General features: G+C 38.0%; 1 protein-coding gene and 1 non-coding gene across 2 annotated transcripts in view; one reads left to right on the top strand and one right to left on the bottom strand.

Annotated features, from left to right (window-relative positions):
* Nucleotides 1–16,857, bottom strand: part of SLC9B1 (solute carrier family 9 member B1) — a 122,141-nt gene that overhangs the window by 24,914 nt on the left and 80,370 nt on the right. Inside the window, exon 7 of the mRNA XM_001110263.5 lies at nt 5,526–5,701. Within this exon, the coding sequence (XP_001110263.2) occupies nt 5,526–5,701 (176 nt within the window). The remainder of the gene's footprint in view (nt 1–5,525; nt 5,702–16,857) is intronic.
* On the top strand, nt 7,206–7,278 carry TRNAM-CAU (transfer RNA methionine (anticodon CAU)). Its single transcript has one exon. It is a non-coding gene; the product is annotated as a tRNA-Met (tRNA).

The raw sequence follows: 16,857 nt of genomic DNA on the forward strand, positions 1-16,857 counted from the left end.
CCCAAATATCTTAAGCTGATAAGCAACTTCAGCAAAGTCTCAGGATACAAAATTAATGTGCAAAAATCACAAGGATTCCTATACACCATTAACAGACAAACAGAGGGCCAAATCATGAGTGAACTGCCATCCACAATTACTACAAAGAGAATAAAATACTAGGAATCCAACTTACAAGGAGTGTGAAGGGCCTCTTCAAGGAGAACTACAAACCACTGCTCAGTAAAATAAAAGAGGACACAAACAAATGGAAGAATATTCTGTGCTCATGGAATAGCATGGAAGAATCAATATTGTGAAAATAGCCACACTGCCTAAAGTAATTTATAGATTTAATGCCCTCCCCATCAAGCTACCAATGACTTTCTTTGCAGAATTGGAAAAAAACTACTTTAAAGTTCATATGGAACCAAAAAAGAGCCCACATTGCCAAGACAATCCTAAGTAAAAAGAACAAAGCTGGAGGCATCATGCTACCTGACTTCAAACTATACTACAAGGCTACAGTAACCAAAGCAGTATGGTACTGATACCAAAACAGATATATAGACCAATGGAAAAGAACAGAGGTCTCAGAAATAAGACCACACATCTACAACCATCTGATCTTTGACTAACCTGACAAAAACAAGAAATGGGGAAAGCATTGCCTATTTAATAAATGATGCTGGGAAAACTGGCTAGCCTTATGTAGAAAGTTGAAACTGGATCCCTTCCTTACACCTACACAAAAATTAATTCAAGATGGATTAAAGACTTAAATTTTAGACCTAAAACCATAAAAACTCTAGAAGAAAACCTAGGCAATACCATTCAGGACATAGGCATGGGTAAGAACTTCATGACTAAAACACCAAAAGCAATGGCAACAAAAGCCAAAATAGACAAATGGGATCTAATTAAACTACAGAGCTTCCGCATGGCAAAAGAAACTACCATCAGCGTGAACAGGCAACTTACAGAATGGGAGAAAATTTTTGCAATCTACCCATCTGACAAAGAAAGAATTCAAACAAATTTACAAGAAGAAAACAAACAACCCCATCAAAAAGTGGGCAAAGGATATAAACAGGCACTTCTCTAAAGAAGACATCTATGCAGCCAACAGACACATGAAAAAATGCTCATCATCAGTGTTCATCAGAGAAATGCAAATCAAAACCACAAAGAGATACCATCTCATGCCAGTTAGAATGGCGATCATTAAAAAGTCAGGAAACAACAGGTGCTGGAGAGGATGTGGAGAAATAGGAACACTTTTACACTGTTGGTGGGAGTGCAAATTAGTTGAACCATTGTGGAACACATTGTGGCGATTCCTCAAGGATCTAGAACTAGAAATACCATTTGACCCAGCAATCCCATTATTGGGTATACACCCAAAAGATTATAAATCATGTTAGTATAAAGGCACATGTACACGTATGTTTATTGTGGCACTATCCACAATAGCAAAGACTTGGAACCAACCCAAATGTCCATCAATAATGGACTGGATTAAGAAATTGTAGCATATATACACCATGGAATAGTATGTAGTCATAAAAAAGGATGAGTTCATGTCCTTTGCAGGGACACAGATGAAGCTGGAAACCATCATTCTCAGCAAACTATCACAAGGACAGAAAACACCGCATGTTCTCACTCACAGGTGGGAACTGAACAATGAGATCACTTGGACACAGGGCAGGGAGCATCACACGCTGGGGCCTGTCATGGGGTGGGGGGGAGTGGGAAGGGATAGCATTAAGACAAATACCTAATGTAAATGACAAGTTAATGAGTGCAGCAAACCAACATGGCACATGTATACATATGTTACAAACCTGCACGTTGTGCACATGTATCCTAGAACTTAACAACAACAACAAAAAAAAACGAAATTTATTCTACCAGATGTCCTCAATCATCTCTGTCAATTTCAAAGTTCCATAAATCTCTAGGGCAGAGACAAAAGGCCACCAGTCTCTTTGCTAAAGCACAGCAAGAGTGACCTTTACTTCAGTTCCCAACAAGTTCTTCAACTCCATCTCAGACCTCCTCAGCGTGGACTTCACTGTCCTTGTCACTATCAGCAGTTTGGTCAAAGTCATTCAACAAGTCTCTAGGAAGTTCCAAACTTTCCCACATCTTCTTGTCTTCTTCTGAGTCCTCCAAACTGTTCCAACCTCTGCCCATTATACAGTTCCAAAGTCACTTCCACATTCTCAGGTATCTCATAGCAATACCCCATTACCTCGGTATCAAAATCTGTATTAGTCATGGTTCTCTAGAGGGATACAACTAACAGGATATATATATGTATGAAAGGGAGTTTATTAAGGAGAATTGAATCACACGGTCACAAAGTGAAGTCCCACAACAGGCCGTCTGCAAACTGAGGAGCAAGGAATCCACTATTGCCTCAGTCCGAGTCCCAAACCTCAAAAGTAGGGAAACCGACAGTCCAAGCCTTGAGTCTCTGGATGAAGGCCTGAGAGCCCCTGGAAAACAACTGGAGTAAGTCCAAAAGTCCAAAAGCCGAAGAACTTGGAGTCTGATATTTGAGGGCAGGAAGCATCCAGCATGGTAGAAAGATGAGGGCCAGAAGACTCAGCAAGTCAGTTTCTCCTAACCTTCTGCCTGCTTTATTCTAGCCATGCCGGCAGCAGATTGTATGGTACCCCCCGACATTGAGGGTGAATCTGCCTCTCCCAGTCCACTAAATAAACGTTAATCTCCTTTGGCAACACCCTCACAGACACATCCAGGATCAACACTTTGGATCCTTCAATCCAATCAAGTTGACACTTACTTAATATTAACCTTCACAATGTAATATTAATCCCATTTGTAATTTTTCTTTAATATATAAGCTCCTTGAGAACATGCACCACTTGATCTTGTCTCCCTGTTGTGTTGGGAGGCAGTGGAGAAGAGTAGACTTAAATGTGTGGGTGTGGAGTCAGACTGCCAGATTTCATCTTGGCTCCTCTACTTATTTGATCTCTGACCTTGAGTAAATTACTTAACATCTTTCTCAGTTTCCTTACCTGTAAATGAGTGGTGACATATATGGAACTTAGAACAAGAGCCAAGCAAGTATTCAATAAAAGCAAATGTTGTTGCTTACTATTTATCCTCAGTGTTTAGCATAGTAGCCGGCAAAAGGAAGGGGATTTTTTTTTTCTTTTTTTCAGACAGTCTCCCTATGTTACCCAGCCTGGAGCGCAATGGCATGATCTTGGCTCACTGCAACCTCTGCCTCCTGGGTTTAAGCGATTCTTGTGCCTCAGCCTCCTGAGTAGCTGGGATTACAGACCTGTGCCATGACACGCAGCTAACTTTTTGTATTTTTAGTAGAGATGGGGCTTTGCTATGTTGGCCAGGCTGGTCTTGAACTCCTGTCCTCAAGTGATCCACCTGCCTTGGCCTCCCAAAGTGTTGGGATTATAGGCGTGAGCCTCTGGGCCCAGCCTGGAAATATTTTTTTGAAAGAGGACTGATAACAATATTTTTTGAAAGAATGACAGATACCAATCATGAAGGAAAAGATTTTCACAATTGACAATAAAAAACTTGAACATCTGAATGGCAAAAAGAGAGAGAAAATTAAAAGGCAAATTACAAACTGAAAAAACTAAGGTATATAAAACAAAGGGTTTCCATTCTCAATTTAACGCAGAATCTTGACAAATCAAAAGGAACAAAAGATGAAACTACCTAAAAGAAATAGGCAAAAAACTTTCAAGAAAAGCAATTTATAAAATGCCAATGACAAATCAACATGGATATTTAACATCACTAGTACTCAAAGTATTCATGTATAGAGATCCCCCCCTTCACCTATCAAATCAGCAAAGATGAAAAAGGCTAGTAATACCTAGTTTTGAAGAGAAGTGAGAGGAAGTGACAAGTTTATGTATCCTGGTAGGACTCGATATTGTGGCAATATGTTTGGAACACTCATAAATGTATATACCTTTTAGATAAACAATTACACTTTTAAGTTTAAGAAAATATGAAGATTAGGTACAAATATTTCTCTATATGTTCAACTAAGTATTATTTTTTAAATTAATTAATTTTTTTTTTTTTTTGGAAACAGTCTCACTCTGTTGCCCTAGTTGGAGTGCAGTAGTGTGATCTGAGCTCACTACAGCCTCCGCCTTCTGGGTTCAAGTGGTTCTCCTGCTTCAGCCTCCTGAGTAGCTGGGATTACAGACACCCAATACCACGCCCGGCTAATTTTTGTATTTTTAGTAGAGATGGAGTTTCACCATGTTGGTTGGCCAGGCTGGTCTTGAACTCCTGACCTCAAGTGATCCATCCTTCTTGGCCTCCCAAAGTGCTGGGATTACAGGTATGGGCCACTGTGCCTGGTCAGTTTTTTTAATTTTTAAAAATATTTTTATAGCAGCACGACTAAGTATTATTTTAATAGTAAATACTGGAGTCAACTTCAATTTTGAACAGGATAATTATGATGCAGCACATTGAATACTCTTTCATTAAGCTAAACAACTATTAAAAATGATATACAAATATATTTACTGAAAAGAAACGTGTTTGTGATATATAGTTAAGTGTAAAACAGTTCAGGTTATAAGAACATATTGGTCAATATTCACTGATTTTTATAAGAATATTTGACAGAGAGAGGGGGAAGGGAAGGGAAGGAAAGAGAAAGGAAGGGGAGGAAAGGGAAGAGGGAAGGGAAGGGGAGGGGAGGGGGGGAGGGGAGGGGAGGGGGGGAGGGGAGGGGAGGGGAGGAAAGAAAATATGGGTGGATTTATATCAAAAGGTTCAGAAGGAAATGATTCTTTTCTTCTGGATGTGACTATTGCAGATTTTACTTTTAACTTTTCCCCTTTTTCTTATTTATTTATATTTTCTGATTTTAAGAGAAACTATGTATATTACTTTTCAACTTAAAAATATTTTAGTGCTTCAATAATACAGAAGACTCAATTTCAAACACTGTAGATAATTAAAGCATTACTAAATGAAGAAATATTTACTGTCACAATTTCTGTAGTGATATTCAAGACCAGATATCACCTTGGGAGTCAGAACTGGTGCAGGATCTTGTCCTGACACTACAAAAAGGCATATGGCTGTCCCAGCTCTATATGTTTATGTTGTCTTATAACAGAGCAACCAGTTGTTTATTAGGATGGCCAAAAAGGCACATTTCAAAAATGCCTATTAAAATATTAGTAGCAGAAATAATATTGCTGCTTAATTTTTTTCTAATGAGAACTGATAAAATTCCAAAGCAACATAAGCAGATAAATAGTAATAATATGGCTTATCAAATTAATTGTAACATGGTTATTAAAATGAGATCATGTGTGTCAAGTAGTGGTATCTTAAGCCACTGAAATATCTTCCTTGGTCTAGAATGAGCTTTCTATGGAGATTAAAAAGATGTTAAATTGAAAAGTCGTGCTTAATAAATGAAGAAGCAAAGCCAGAAACCCTGTTTAAGGAACTAACAAAAACGGTCATGAATGATCCGGTGATTGTTATATTTTCTTGTTTACCCGAGGAGAAGACTATGCTCAAGCATGTATTGAATCCAGTGATAGCCAGAACATCATCCATACTGCTAGCAGCCATTAGTAAGGATGGAATGCCTTCCTCAACACCATATCCATTTTCTTGTAACACCATCATGGAAGGGACAACAATAGCAGGAGAGACAGCACCTAGAACAAAACTGAAAGACTGAAAATTAATTTTAAAGCATCTTTTTAATCAAGTGGTATTTTATAAGTACAAGTAGTTTATAATAACTTTATAATAACATTGTTTAGAAGAATTTCAAATTTGAGTGAATGCAATTTAATGGTGATAAAACTTTTCATGCATTGTTTAGTGCTGGCTAAAATTTTATACAGACGTGGTTTAAAATGTTGGGCTGAGCACAGGTTGCAGCCTCTCCCTCTATTCCTAAATCCTTTGAAGTGAAGATGTAAAAGTAATAGAAAAATTCATAACCTAACTAGAAAACAAAAGGTGAATCCTCAATGGACAAGAAACTAAGTATATCCCAGGAAGATAAGAGACAGATAATTTAGGATTGAAAAAAGGAAACCATAAACCAAAATGTGTGTAAGATTGCCTCAAAAGGTACGTGTGCTTCTAAAAGTGCTCCAAGCCCTGAAATGGCAGATGCTGGGAGCAGGAGAGACCTCTGGGGAAACCAAATAGTTGATTATTTGGAGTACCACTGTTAGAATGGCCAGACAAATCTACCTTCCACACATTTCCTACCTCTTGAGTAAGTAAGGAAGGAAGGAACAGAGTTGTCTGCCCAAAAACACAAGTGTGGCCACCTAAGTTACAAAGGCAAATGAGAACATTTCTGGAGTGGTTGATGACATCCATGAGGAATGGGGAGACTCCTGCTCAGAATACCTTCTATTGGCACATCTTATCCAGAATTTCGCTTCATCTCTTCGACGTTTACTTTATAAAGGCTGAAGTATATCCTGTGTAGAAATGCTCTTGGTGCTCCTACCAGAACCCATTTACCAGGTCAATGAATACATCTCCCAGCTGCTGCATGTTTGCTGCTAACATCTGCAGGTTTCTATAACCCTTGTCCTGCTGACAAGCACCTACCTGGGAATACTAGGGAGGTTATGCACCCCTCTACTTGCCTCTAGACAGCATCTGCCAATGACTAACTGATGTGAGTGTCTAATAGTTTAGCCCATTTACTTCTGGCTGTACAACCTCTACGGTGCAGTTTATGCTACAGATTTCCCTGTGGTCTCAAGAAGAGACTAGACTTCTCTAAGACCACATACTGGCCTGGTTCAGTGGTTCCTGTCTCTGCTGCACATTGTAATCACCTGTGGTATTATTTTTCTCATTTTGCTTAACACATCATCCCCAAACATAGCAGCTTAAAACAACAAATATTTGTTGTCTTAGGACTTCTGTGGGTCAGGAATCTGGGTATGGCTTAGCTGTATGCCTTGACTTAAGATTTCCCATGAGGTAGGTGGGGTGGGAGAAGATCTGCTTCCAAGTTTACTCATGTAGCTATTGCAGGCTTCAGTTTTTTCCAATGGGGTCTTCTCCACAGGGCTGCCTCAGGACATGGCAGCTGGCTTCCCCAGGAATAAGTGATCAAAGAGAATTTAATCTATAACATCAATTAAAAACACAAAATATCATCTATAACATCAATTAAAAACACAAAATATCTAGTTGCCTCCTTAGCGCAGTAGGCAGCGCGTCAGTCTCATAATCTGAAGGTCCTGAGTTCGAACCTCAGAGGGGGCAACGCACCCGTTGGCCGGGCGCCGTGGCTCAAGCCTGTAATCCCAGCACTTTGGGAGGCCGAGGCGGGCGGATCACGAGGTCAGGAGATCGAGATCATCCTGGCTAACACGGTGAAACCCCGTCTCTACTAAAAATACAAAAAGAAATTAGCCGGGCGTGGTGGCGGGCGCCTGTAGTCCCAGCTACTCCGGAGGCTGAGGCAGGAGAATGGCGTGAACCCGGGAGGCGGAGCTTGCAGTGAGCCGAGATCGCGCCACTGCACTCCAGTCTGGGCGACAGAGCGAGACTCCGTCTCAAAAAAAAAAAAAAAAAAAAAAACACAAAATATCTAAGAACAAAACTGTGAAGATAGTCTATACTTTTATAAAAATTATGAATATAATAATTAATATAACTAAGATAATACCTGAATACTTAGAGAGACATTTCACAAGTGTGAACTAAAAAGCCTCAATTTTACAGGCGCCCAACACCACGCCCGGCTAGTTTTTGTGTTTTTAGTACATATGGTGTTTCACCATTTTGGCCAGGCTGGTCTTGAACTCCTGACCGCAAGTGATATGCCCACCTTGGCCTTCCAAAGTGCTGGGATTATAGGTGTGAGCCACCACACCCGGCCAAAGCCTCAATAATGTAAAGATGTAATCTCTACCCCAAATAAATTAATCAGAGATACACCAATCAAAATATTTGCAGGGATTTTTACTGAACTTGACAAGCTAATTATAAAGTTCATTTGGGAGAATAAGATCTTAGAATGAAAGATCAAGTAAATTTAAGAGAACAAGATACTGTTTTTGTAAAGGTAAAATAGTTAAAACTGAATAATAGTGACATAAATAGACAAAATAGATTGGAAGAAAAGAGAATACAAAGTGTGGAAACTAATCTATGGGATTTATTACATTATACAATTGGTATTTTAAATCAGTGGGAGAAAGAAATCTTTCATAAATGGTGTTGAGATAACTATTTATGTGGAAAGGAATATAGATAGACCTTACACATAATAAATGTTAAAAGTTCAAAAGGAAAAGTAGTAATAAGAAAATGTAGGGGGCCAGGCGTGATGGCTCATGCCTGTAATCCTAGCACTTTGGGAGGCTGAGGAGGGCAGATCAGGAGTTTGAGACCAGCCTGGCCAACATGGTGAAACCAACAGCTGGGTGCGGCGGTACATGTCTGTAGCCCTAGCTACTTGGGAGGTTGAGGCAGGAGAATCACTTGAACCTGGGAGGTGGAGGTTTCAGTGAGCTAAGATTGCACTGCATTCCAGTCTGGGTGACAGAGCAAGATTCTTTCTCCAAAAAAAAAAAAAAAAAAAAAAAAAAAAAGAAATTGCAGAATTTGTGAACATGGGTAAAAAGGACCTTTTGAATGATACATACAAAGGCATTAGACATAAAAAGAGATTTTGATACATTCAATTATATTAAAGTAGTACTTCAAAAGCAACTTCAAAAGTACTACAATAAAGTACTACTTTAAAAGCAATTCTGCTTTTTCTCCCCCTTTTTTTCTTTTTCATTTTCAAAGTCAAGTGAATGGTGCTGTGTTTTGGCAATTCTGTCTGTTGAAAATAATAAAATACACTTCTCAGAGTGAAAAAAAAATCACCACAAATAAAATTAAATATCTAGTGATATTTGCAATACATATAACTTACAAATGTATATAACAGATATAATCAATAAAGAAGAGAAGACCAACTCAACAGAAAAATGGACAAAGGATATGAACAGGCTAGTTACAGATAAGGAAAACTCGAAGGACAACACATATATAAAATATATTCAAGCTTATGAGTAATCACAGAAATGCAAATTAAAACAAATGAAAATACGCCATTTTTTCAATTACCAGATTGGAAAACATTATAAAACTTAATAACATCAAGGATTTGTAAGGATTTGCAAGAACAACAGGTATGCTCATAAGCTATGAGCAAATTAGGGCAAATTAAAGTGGCCATACCGAAGGGATTTTGGCAGTGTACATCAAACTAAAAATGCATATAACTCAGGTAACTATTCTAGACAAACTTATATTTATGTAAAATGAGACAAATAAAATGCTATTTTTGTTATTACATTGTAAATAAAATCTGCTCTTGACCTACAATGTAATCTTATATAATTAAAAGGAATAAATTACAGGTGTTTCCATCTTGAAATGGATAAACCTCAAGACTACTGTTGAGTGAAAAGAACAAATTGTAAAGTAAAATTTTCTTGGGTATAATTAAGTAAAAATGCACAAAATAATACTCTTTTTTTCTCTGGGTTAACAAATACATTTGTTAGAAGTCCAGAACATTATTTTTAAAGATCTAGAATGATAACACAAAACTCGGGAAGATGCTGCCACTCTGTCCCCAGTGGCACATGAGTGCACCCCACAGCATCATTGCCCCTGCTGGCACAGGCAAGTATACAGAACACCCCCATCCTACTCCTGCTGGCACTGCACCCCTGCCAACACATGCATACCTGCTATGTGCTGCTGCTGCTGCTGGCACATACGTGTGAGTGGGGACCTTGCTATAATCACTACAATGAAGCACTTTGCCTGGCACACCCCATCACAGTGTTGTTGCCAGTGGACTAGCCCTTCCACCACACCATGTGCTTAACATTGAAGGACCAGACAACAAATCTGTGGGTATGGTACCAGCCCTGCAAAGTTAGAGCATGCAGTTCAGGAGTGCTGAGCTGAGCCTTTGCCCCCAAAATCTTCCAGAAATGAAGCCATTTGACTGAACCCACCTTGTGCCACAGTCAAACCCTCAAGGGCATTAAAGAATATAAAAAAGGAAAAAACTCCATCCAAAGGACAGTGACTCAAAACATTAGAGGAACCTTAGCACACACAGATGTGAAAGAACCAGTGCAAGAACTCTGGCAATGGAAAATGCCAGAATGTCTTCCTATCTTCAAGCAATCATACTAGCTCTCCAACAATGCTTGTTAAACAGGATGAAATGACAGACATAGAATTCAGAATCTGGATAGAAACAAAGATCACTGAGATTCAGAAGAAAGTCAAAATCCAATCCAAATAATCTAAGGAATCCAATAAGATGACATAAGAGCTGAAAGATAAAATAGGCATTTTAAGAAAGAACCAAACTAAACTGATAGAGCTGAAAAACGCACCTCAAGAATCTCATAATACAGTAACAAGTACGAACAGCAGAACAGACCAAGCTGAGGAAAGAATCTCAGATCTCAAAGACCACTTCTTTGAATCAACTCAGTCAGATGAAAATAAAGAACAAAAAAGAATGAACAAAACCTCTGAGAAATCTGAGATTATGTAAAGTGACCAAACATATGACTCAAGGCATCCCTCAAAGAAAGGGAGAAAGAACGAGCAAGTTGGAAAACATATTTCAGGATATTGCCCACAAAAATTTCCCAAATCTTGCTAGAGAAGTCACCATTTAAATCCAGGAAATGCAGAGAACTCCCTGTGAGATACTATATAAGATGACCATCCCCAAGACAGATAGTCATCAGATTCTCCAAGGTCAACATCAAAGAAAAAAATATGAAAGGCAGCTAAAGAGAAGGGGCAGGTCACCTACAAAGGGAACCCCATCAGGCTAACAGTGGAACTGTAAGAAACTCTATAATCCAAAAGAAACTGAGGGCCTATAGTCAGCATTTTTTTTTTTTTTTTTGAGATGGAGTCTCACTCTCTTGCCCAGGCTGGAGCGCACTGGTGTGATCTCGGCTCACTGCAACCTCCACCTCCCGGATTCAAGTGATTCTTCTGCCTCAGTCTCCTGAGTAGCTGGGACTATAGGCACACACCACAACACCCGGCAATTTTTTGTAATTTTAGTAGAGACGGGGTTTCACCGTACTGACCAGGGTGGTCTCGAATTCCCGACCCTGTGATCCACCCACCTCGGCCTCTCAAAGTGCTGGGATTACAGGCGTAGGCCACCGTGCCCAGCCTTCAGCATTCTTAAAAAAAAAAACTTGGCTGGGTGTGGTGGCTCATGCCTGTAATCCCAGCACTTTGGGAGACCCAGAGGAGCAGATCACAAGGTCAAGAGATTGAGACCATCCTGGCCAACATGGTGAAACCCCATCTCTACTAAAAATACAAAAATTAGCTGGGCATGGTGGTGCGTGTCTGTAGTTTCAGCTACTCAGGAGGCTGAGGCAGGAGAATCACTTAACCCGCGAGGTGGAGGTTGCAGTGAGCTGAGAGCGCTACTGCACTCCAGCCTGGTGACAGAGCAAGACTCTGTCTTGAATAAAAAAAAAAAAAAAAAGAAATTCAACCAAGAAATTAATATCCAGTCAAACTAAACTTCATATGCGAAGGAGAAGTAAAATCCTTTTCAGACAAACAAATGCTAAGGGAATCTTTTATTACCAGACATGCCTTACAAGAGGTCCTTAAGGAAGTGCTAAGCATGGAAGTGAAAGACTGTTAATGGCCACCACAAAAATACATTTAAGTACATAGACTACTGACGCTGTAAAGTAACTACACAATGAAGTCTGCATAATAACCAGCTAACAACATAATGACAGAACCAAAGCTATAAATATCAATATTAACCAAATGTAAACAGCCTAAATGCCCCACTAAAACTCACAGAATGGCAAGTTGGATAAAGAAGCAAAGCCCAACCGTATTCTGTTGTCAAGAGACCCATCTCATATGCAATAATACCCATTGGCTCAAAGTAAAAGGATGGAAAAAAATCTACCAAGCAAATGCAAAACAAAAAAGGGTAAGCATTGTTATTCTAATTCAGACAAAATAGACTTTAAACCAACAACAATCAAAACGACAAAGAACAGCACTACGTAATCATAAAGGGTTCAATTCAACAAGAAGACTTAACTGTCTGAAAGATAAATATGCCCAAAACTGGAGCATTCACATTCATAAAACAAGTTCATAGAGACCTATAGAGAGACTTAGATAGCTACAGAATAATAGTGGGAGACTTCAACATCTCACTGATGGTACTAGACAGATTATAGAGACAGAAAATGAACAAAGATATTCCAGACCTGAAGTCATCACTTGGCTAAATGGACCTAACAGGCATCTACAGAACACTCCACCCTAAATGGACCTAACAGCTATCTACAGAACACTCCACCTAACAACAACAGAATATATATTCCTCTCATCTGTACATGGCATATATTGTAAAATTGATCACACTATCAGTTTGTAAAATCATTTTCAATAAATTTTAAAAACCCTGAAATCATACCAGCCACACTTTTGGACTGCACAGTGCAATAAAAATAGAAGTCAACACTAAGAAGAACTCTCAAAACCATACAATTACATGGAAATTAAACAATCTGTGCCTGAATGACTTTTGGGTAAACAATGAAATTAAGGCAGAAACCAATAAATTCTTTGAATCTAATAAAAACAAAGATACAACATATTAGGCTCTCTAAGACACAGGCGAAGTAGTGTTAAGGGAAAAGTTTATAGTGCTAAATGCCCACATTGAAAAGTTAGAAGGATCTTAAATTAACAACCTACTATCATACATAAAGGAAATAGGAAAACAAGAGGAAACCAACCCAAAGCTAGCAGAAGAAAAGAAATAACTAAAATCAGAGCAGAATGGAATGAAATTGAGTCATGAAAATCCATACAAAAGATAAATGAAACTAAAAGTTGTTTCTTTGAAAGAATAAATAAATTTGATACGTCACTAGCTAGACCAATAAAGGAAAAAAAAAAAAGAGAAGATCCAAAAAACATAATCATAAATGGCAAAGTGGACATTACCGCCAACCACATAGAAATACAAAAAACTCTCAGAGACTATGACGAACATCTTTATGCAAACAAAGTAGAACACCTACAAGAAATGGGTAAATTTCTGGAAACATACAACCTCCCAAGATTGAACTAGGAAGAAATTGAAATCCTGAACAAATCAAAAATGAGTTCTGAAACTGAATGAGTAATAAAAAAATCTCTGAGCAAAAAAAAAAAAAAAAAAAAAAAAAAAAATGCCCAGGACCTGACAGATTCACAGACAAATTCTACCAGAAGTGTAAAGAAGAACTGGTACCAATGCTACTGAAATTATTCCAAAAAACATGAGGAGGAGGGGTCCCTCCCTAACTCATTTTATGAGGCCAGTATCATTCAGATATGAAAACCTGGCAGAGACACAACAAAAAAGAAAACTTCAGGCCAATATCACTGATGATCATAGATACAAAAATCCTCAACAAAATACAAGCCAATTGAATCCAGCAGCACATCAAAAAGCTAGTCCACTATGATCAAGTAAGCTTTATCCCTGGGATGCAAGTTTGGTTCAACATATACAAATCAATAAATGTGATTCATCATATAATATAACTAAAAATGAAAACATCTCTTCATGATATAAACTCTCAACAAATGAGTTACTGAAGGAGCATACCTCAAAATAATTGGAGTCATTTATGACAAACCCAGAGACAACTTCATACTGAATGGGAAAAAGCTGGAATATTCCCTTTGAGAACCGGAACAAGACTAGGATGCCCACTCTCACTACTCCTATTCAACATAGTGCTGGATGTCCTAGCCAGTGCAATCAGGCAAGAGAAAGAAACACAGACATCTAAGTAGGAAGAATGGAAATCAAACTATGCCTCTTCATAGGTGAAACACTTTTATACCAAGAAAAGCCCTTAGTAGCCCCTCAAGAGCTCCCAGATCTGACAAACAACTTCAGCAAAGTTTCAGGATACAAAAATCAATGTACAAAAATCTGTAGCATTTCTACACACCGACAACATCCAAGCTGAGAGCCAAATCAAGAATGCAATCCCATTCACAACAGCCACAAAAAACCACAAAATACCTTGGAATACAGCTAAGGAGTGAGGTGAAATATCTCTACAATGAAAATTACAAACAAGTGCTCGAAGAAATCAGAGACAACACAAACAAAAGGAAAACATTCCATGATCACAGATAGGAAGAAACAATACTGTTAAAATGGCCATACTGCCCAAGGCTATTTACAGAGTAAATGCTATTCTTATTGTACTACCAATGACATTTTTCACAGGATTAAAAAAAGCATTCTAAAATTCATTTGGAGCCAAAAAAAAAAAAAAAAAAAAGCCCAAATAGCCAAAGAAATCCTAAGCAAAAAGAACAAAGCTGAAAGCATCACACTACCTGACTTCCAACTGCAGTACAATGATACAGTAACCAAAACAGCATGGTACTGGAACAAAAACAGACATAGACCAGTGGAACAGGTTACAGAATGCAGAAATAAAGCTGCACACCTATAGCCATCTACTCTTCAACAAACTTGACAAAAACAAGCAATGGGGAAAGGAATCCCTACTCGGAAATTGTGCTGGGATAACTGGCGAGCCATATGCAGAAAATTGAAACTGGACTCCATATGTTTCACTGTTTACTAAAATCAACTCAAGATAGATTAAAAACTTAAATGTAAAACCCACAACTATAAAAATTCTGGAAGACATCCTAAGAAATACCATTCTGGACACAGGCTGTTCTGGACATATCCTAGGAAATTTCAATTCTGGAAAACGCTTTATGACAAAGATGCCAAAAGCAATTGCAACAAAAACAAAAATTGACAAATGTCACCTAATTAAACTAAAGAGCTTCTGCACAGCAAAAGAAATCATCAACAAACAACCTATGGAATGGGAGAAAATATTTGCAAACCATTCATTCGACAAAAGTCTAATATCCAGAATCCAAAAAGAACTTAGAAAAATCAACAAGCAAAAACCTAACAACCCCATGAAATGGGCAAAGGACAGGACCAGACACTTCTCAAAAGAAGACAAACACAAAGTCAACACTTATATGGAAAAATATTCAACATCACTAATCATTAGAGAAATGCAAAACAAAACTACAATGAGATACACTCTCACTGGAGGTAGAATGGCTATTATTAAAAAGTCAAAAAGAAATAGATGCTGTCAAGCTTGGTGAGCTACTCCCAGGTCTTTGGAAGGCTGAGGCACAAGAATTGCTTGAACCTGGGAGGCAGAGGTTGAGTGAGTTGAGATTGGGCCATTGTACTCCAGCCTGCACAAGAGAGCAAGACCCCATCTCAAAACAAACAAACAAAAAACAAACAAACAAACAAACAAACAATAAAAACAAACAAAAAAAAGAAAAACTAACACAAATAAAAAACACACAAAAACCACATAATCACCTTAATAGATGCAGAAAAGCATTTGACAAAATCCACCATCCCTTTATGATTAAAACCCTCAGCAAAGCTGGCATAGAAGGGACATACCTTAAGGTCATAAAAGCTATCTATGAAAAACCCACAGCCAACATTATACTGAACGGGGAAAAGTTGAAAGCATTCCCCTGAGAACTGGAACAAGACAAGGATGCCCACTTTCACCACTTCTATTCAACATAGTACTGGAAGTCCTAGCCAGAGCAATCGGACAAGAGAAAGAAATAAAGGGCATCCAAATCAGTAAAGAGGAAGTAAAACTGTTGCTGTTCGTGATGATATGATCACATAATGAGAAATCCCTAAAGACTCATCCAAAAAGCTCCTAGATCTGATAAATGAATTCAGTAAAGTTTCAGTATACAAAATCAACGTACACAAATCAGTAGCACTGGTATACACCAATGGTGACTGAGCTGATAATTAAATCAAGATCTCAACCCCTTTTACAATAGCTGTAAAACAAACAAATGAACAAAAAAAAAAAAAAAAAAAAAGAAAAAAGAAAAAAGAAAAAAACCCTAGGCAAACAAACTTAGGAATATACCTAACCAAGGAGGTGAAAGACCTCTACAGTGAAAACTACAAAACACTGTACAAAGAAATCATAGATTACGCAAATAGAAACACATCACATGCTCATGGATAGGTAGAATCAATATTGTGAAAATGACCTTACTGCCAAAAGCAGTCTATATCATCATTCTTCCCTGAACTAGAAAAAGCAATCCTAAAATTCATGCAGAACCCAAAAATAGCCTGCATAACCAAAGCAAGACTAAGCAAAAAGAACAAACGTGGATACATCATATTACTTGACTTCAAACTATACTATAAGGCTACAGTCACCAAAACAACATAATACTGGTATAAAAATAGGCACATAGACCAATGGAACAGAATAGAGAACTGAGAAATAAAACCAAATACTTAAGCCAACTGATCTTTAACAAAGGAAACAAAAACATTAAGTTGAGAAAGGACACCCTATTCAACAAAAGGTGCTGGGATAATTGGCTAGCTATATGTAGAAGAATAAAACTGGATCCTCATCTCTCACCTTATACAAAAATCAACTCAAGATGGATCAAAGACTTAAATCTAACACCTGAAACTATAAAAATTCTAGAAAGTAACCTTGGAAATACCCTTCTAGACATTGGCTTAGGCAGAGACTTCATGACCAAGAATGCAAAAGCAAAGGCAACAAAAACAAAGATAAATAGATGGGACTTAATTACACTAAGAAGCTTCTGCACAGCAAAAGAAATAATCAGCAGAAGTAAAAAGACAACCTATAGAGTGGGAGAAAATCTTTACAAACTATG

This window comes from Macaca mulatta, chromosome 5 (assembly GCF_049350105.2).
Source record: "Macaca mulatta isolate MMU2019108-1 chromosome 5, T2T-MMU8v2.0, whole genome shotgun sequence".
NCBI lineage: Eukaryota > Metazoa > Chordata > Mammalia > Primates > Cercopithecidae > Macaca > Macaca mulatta.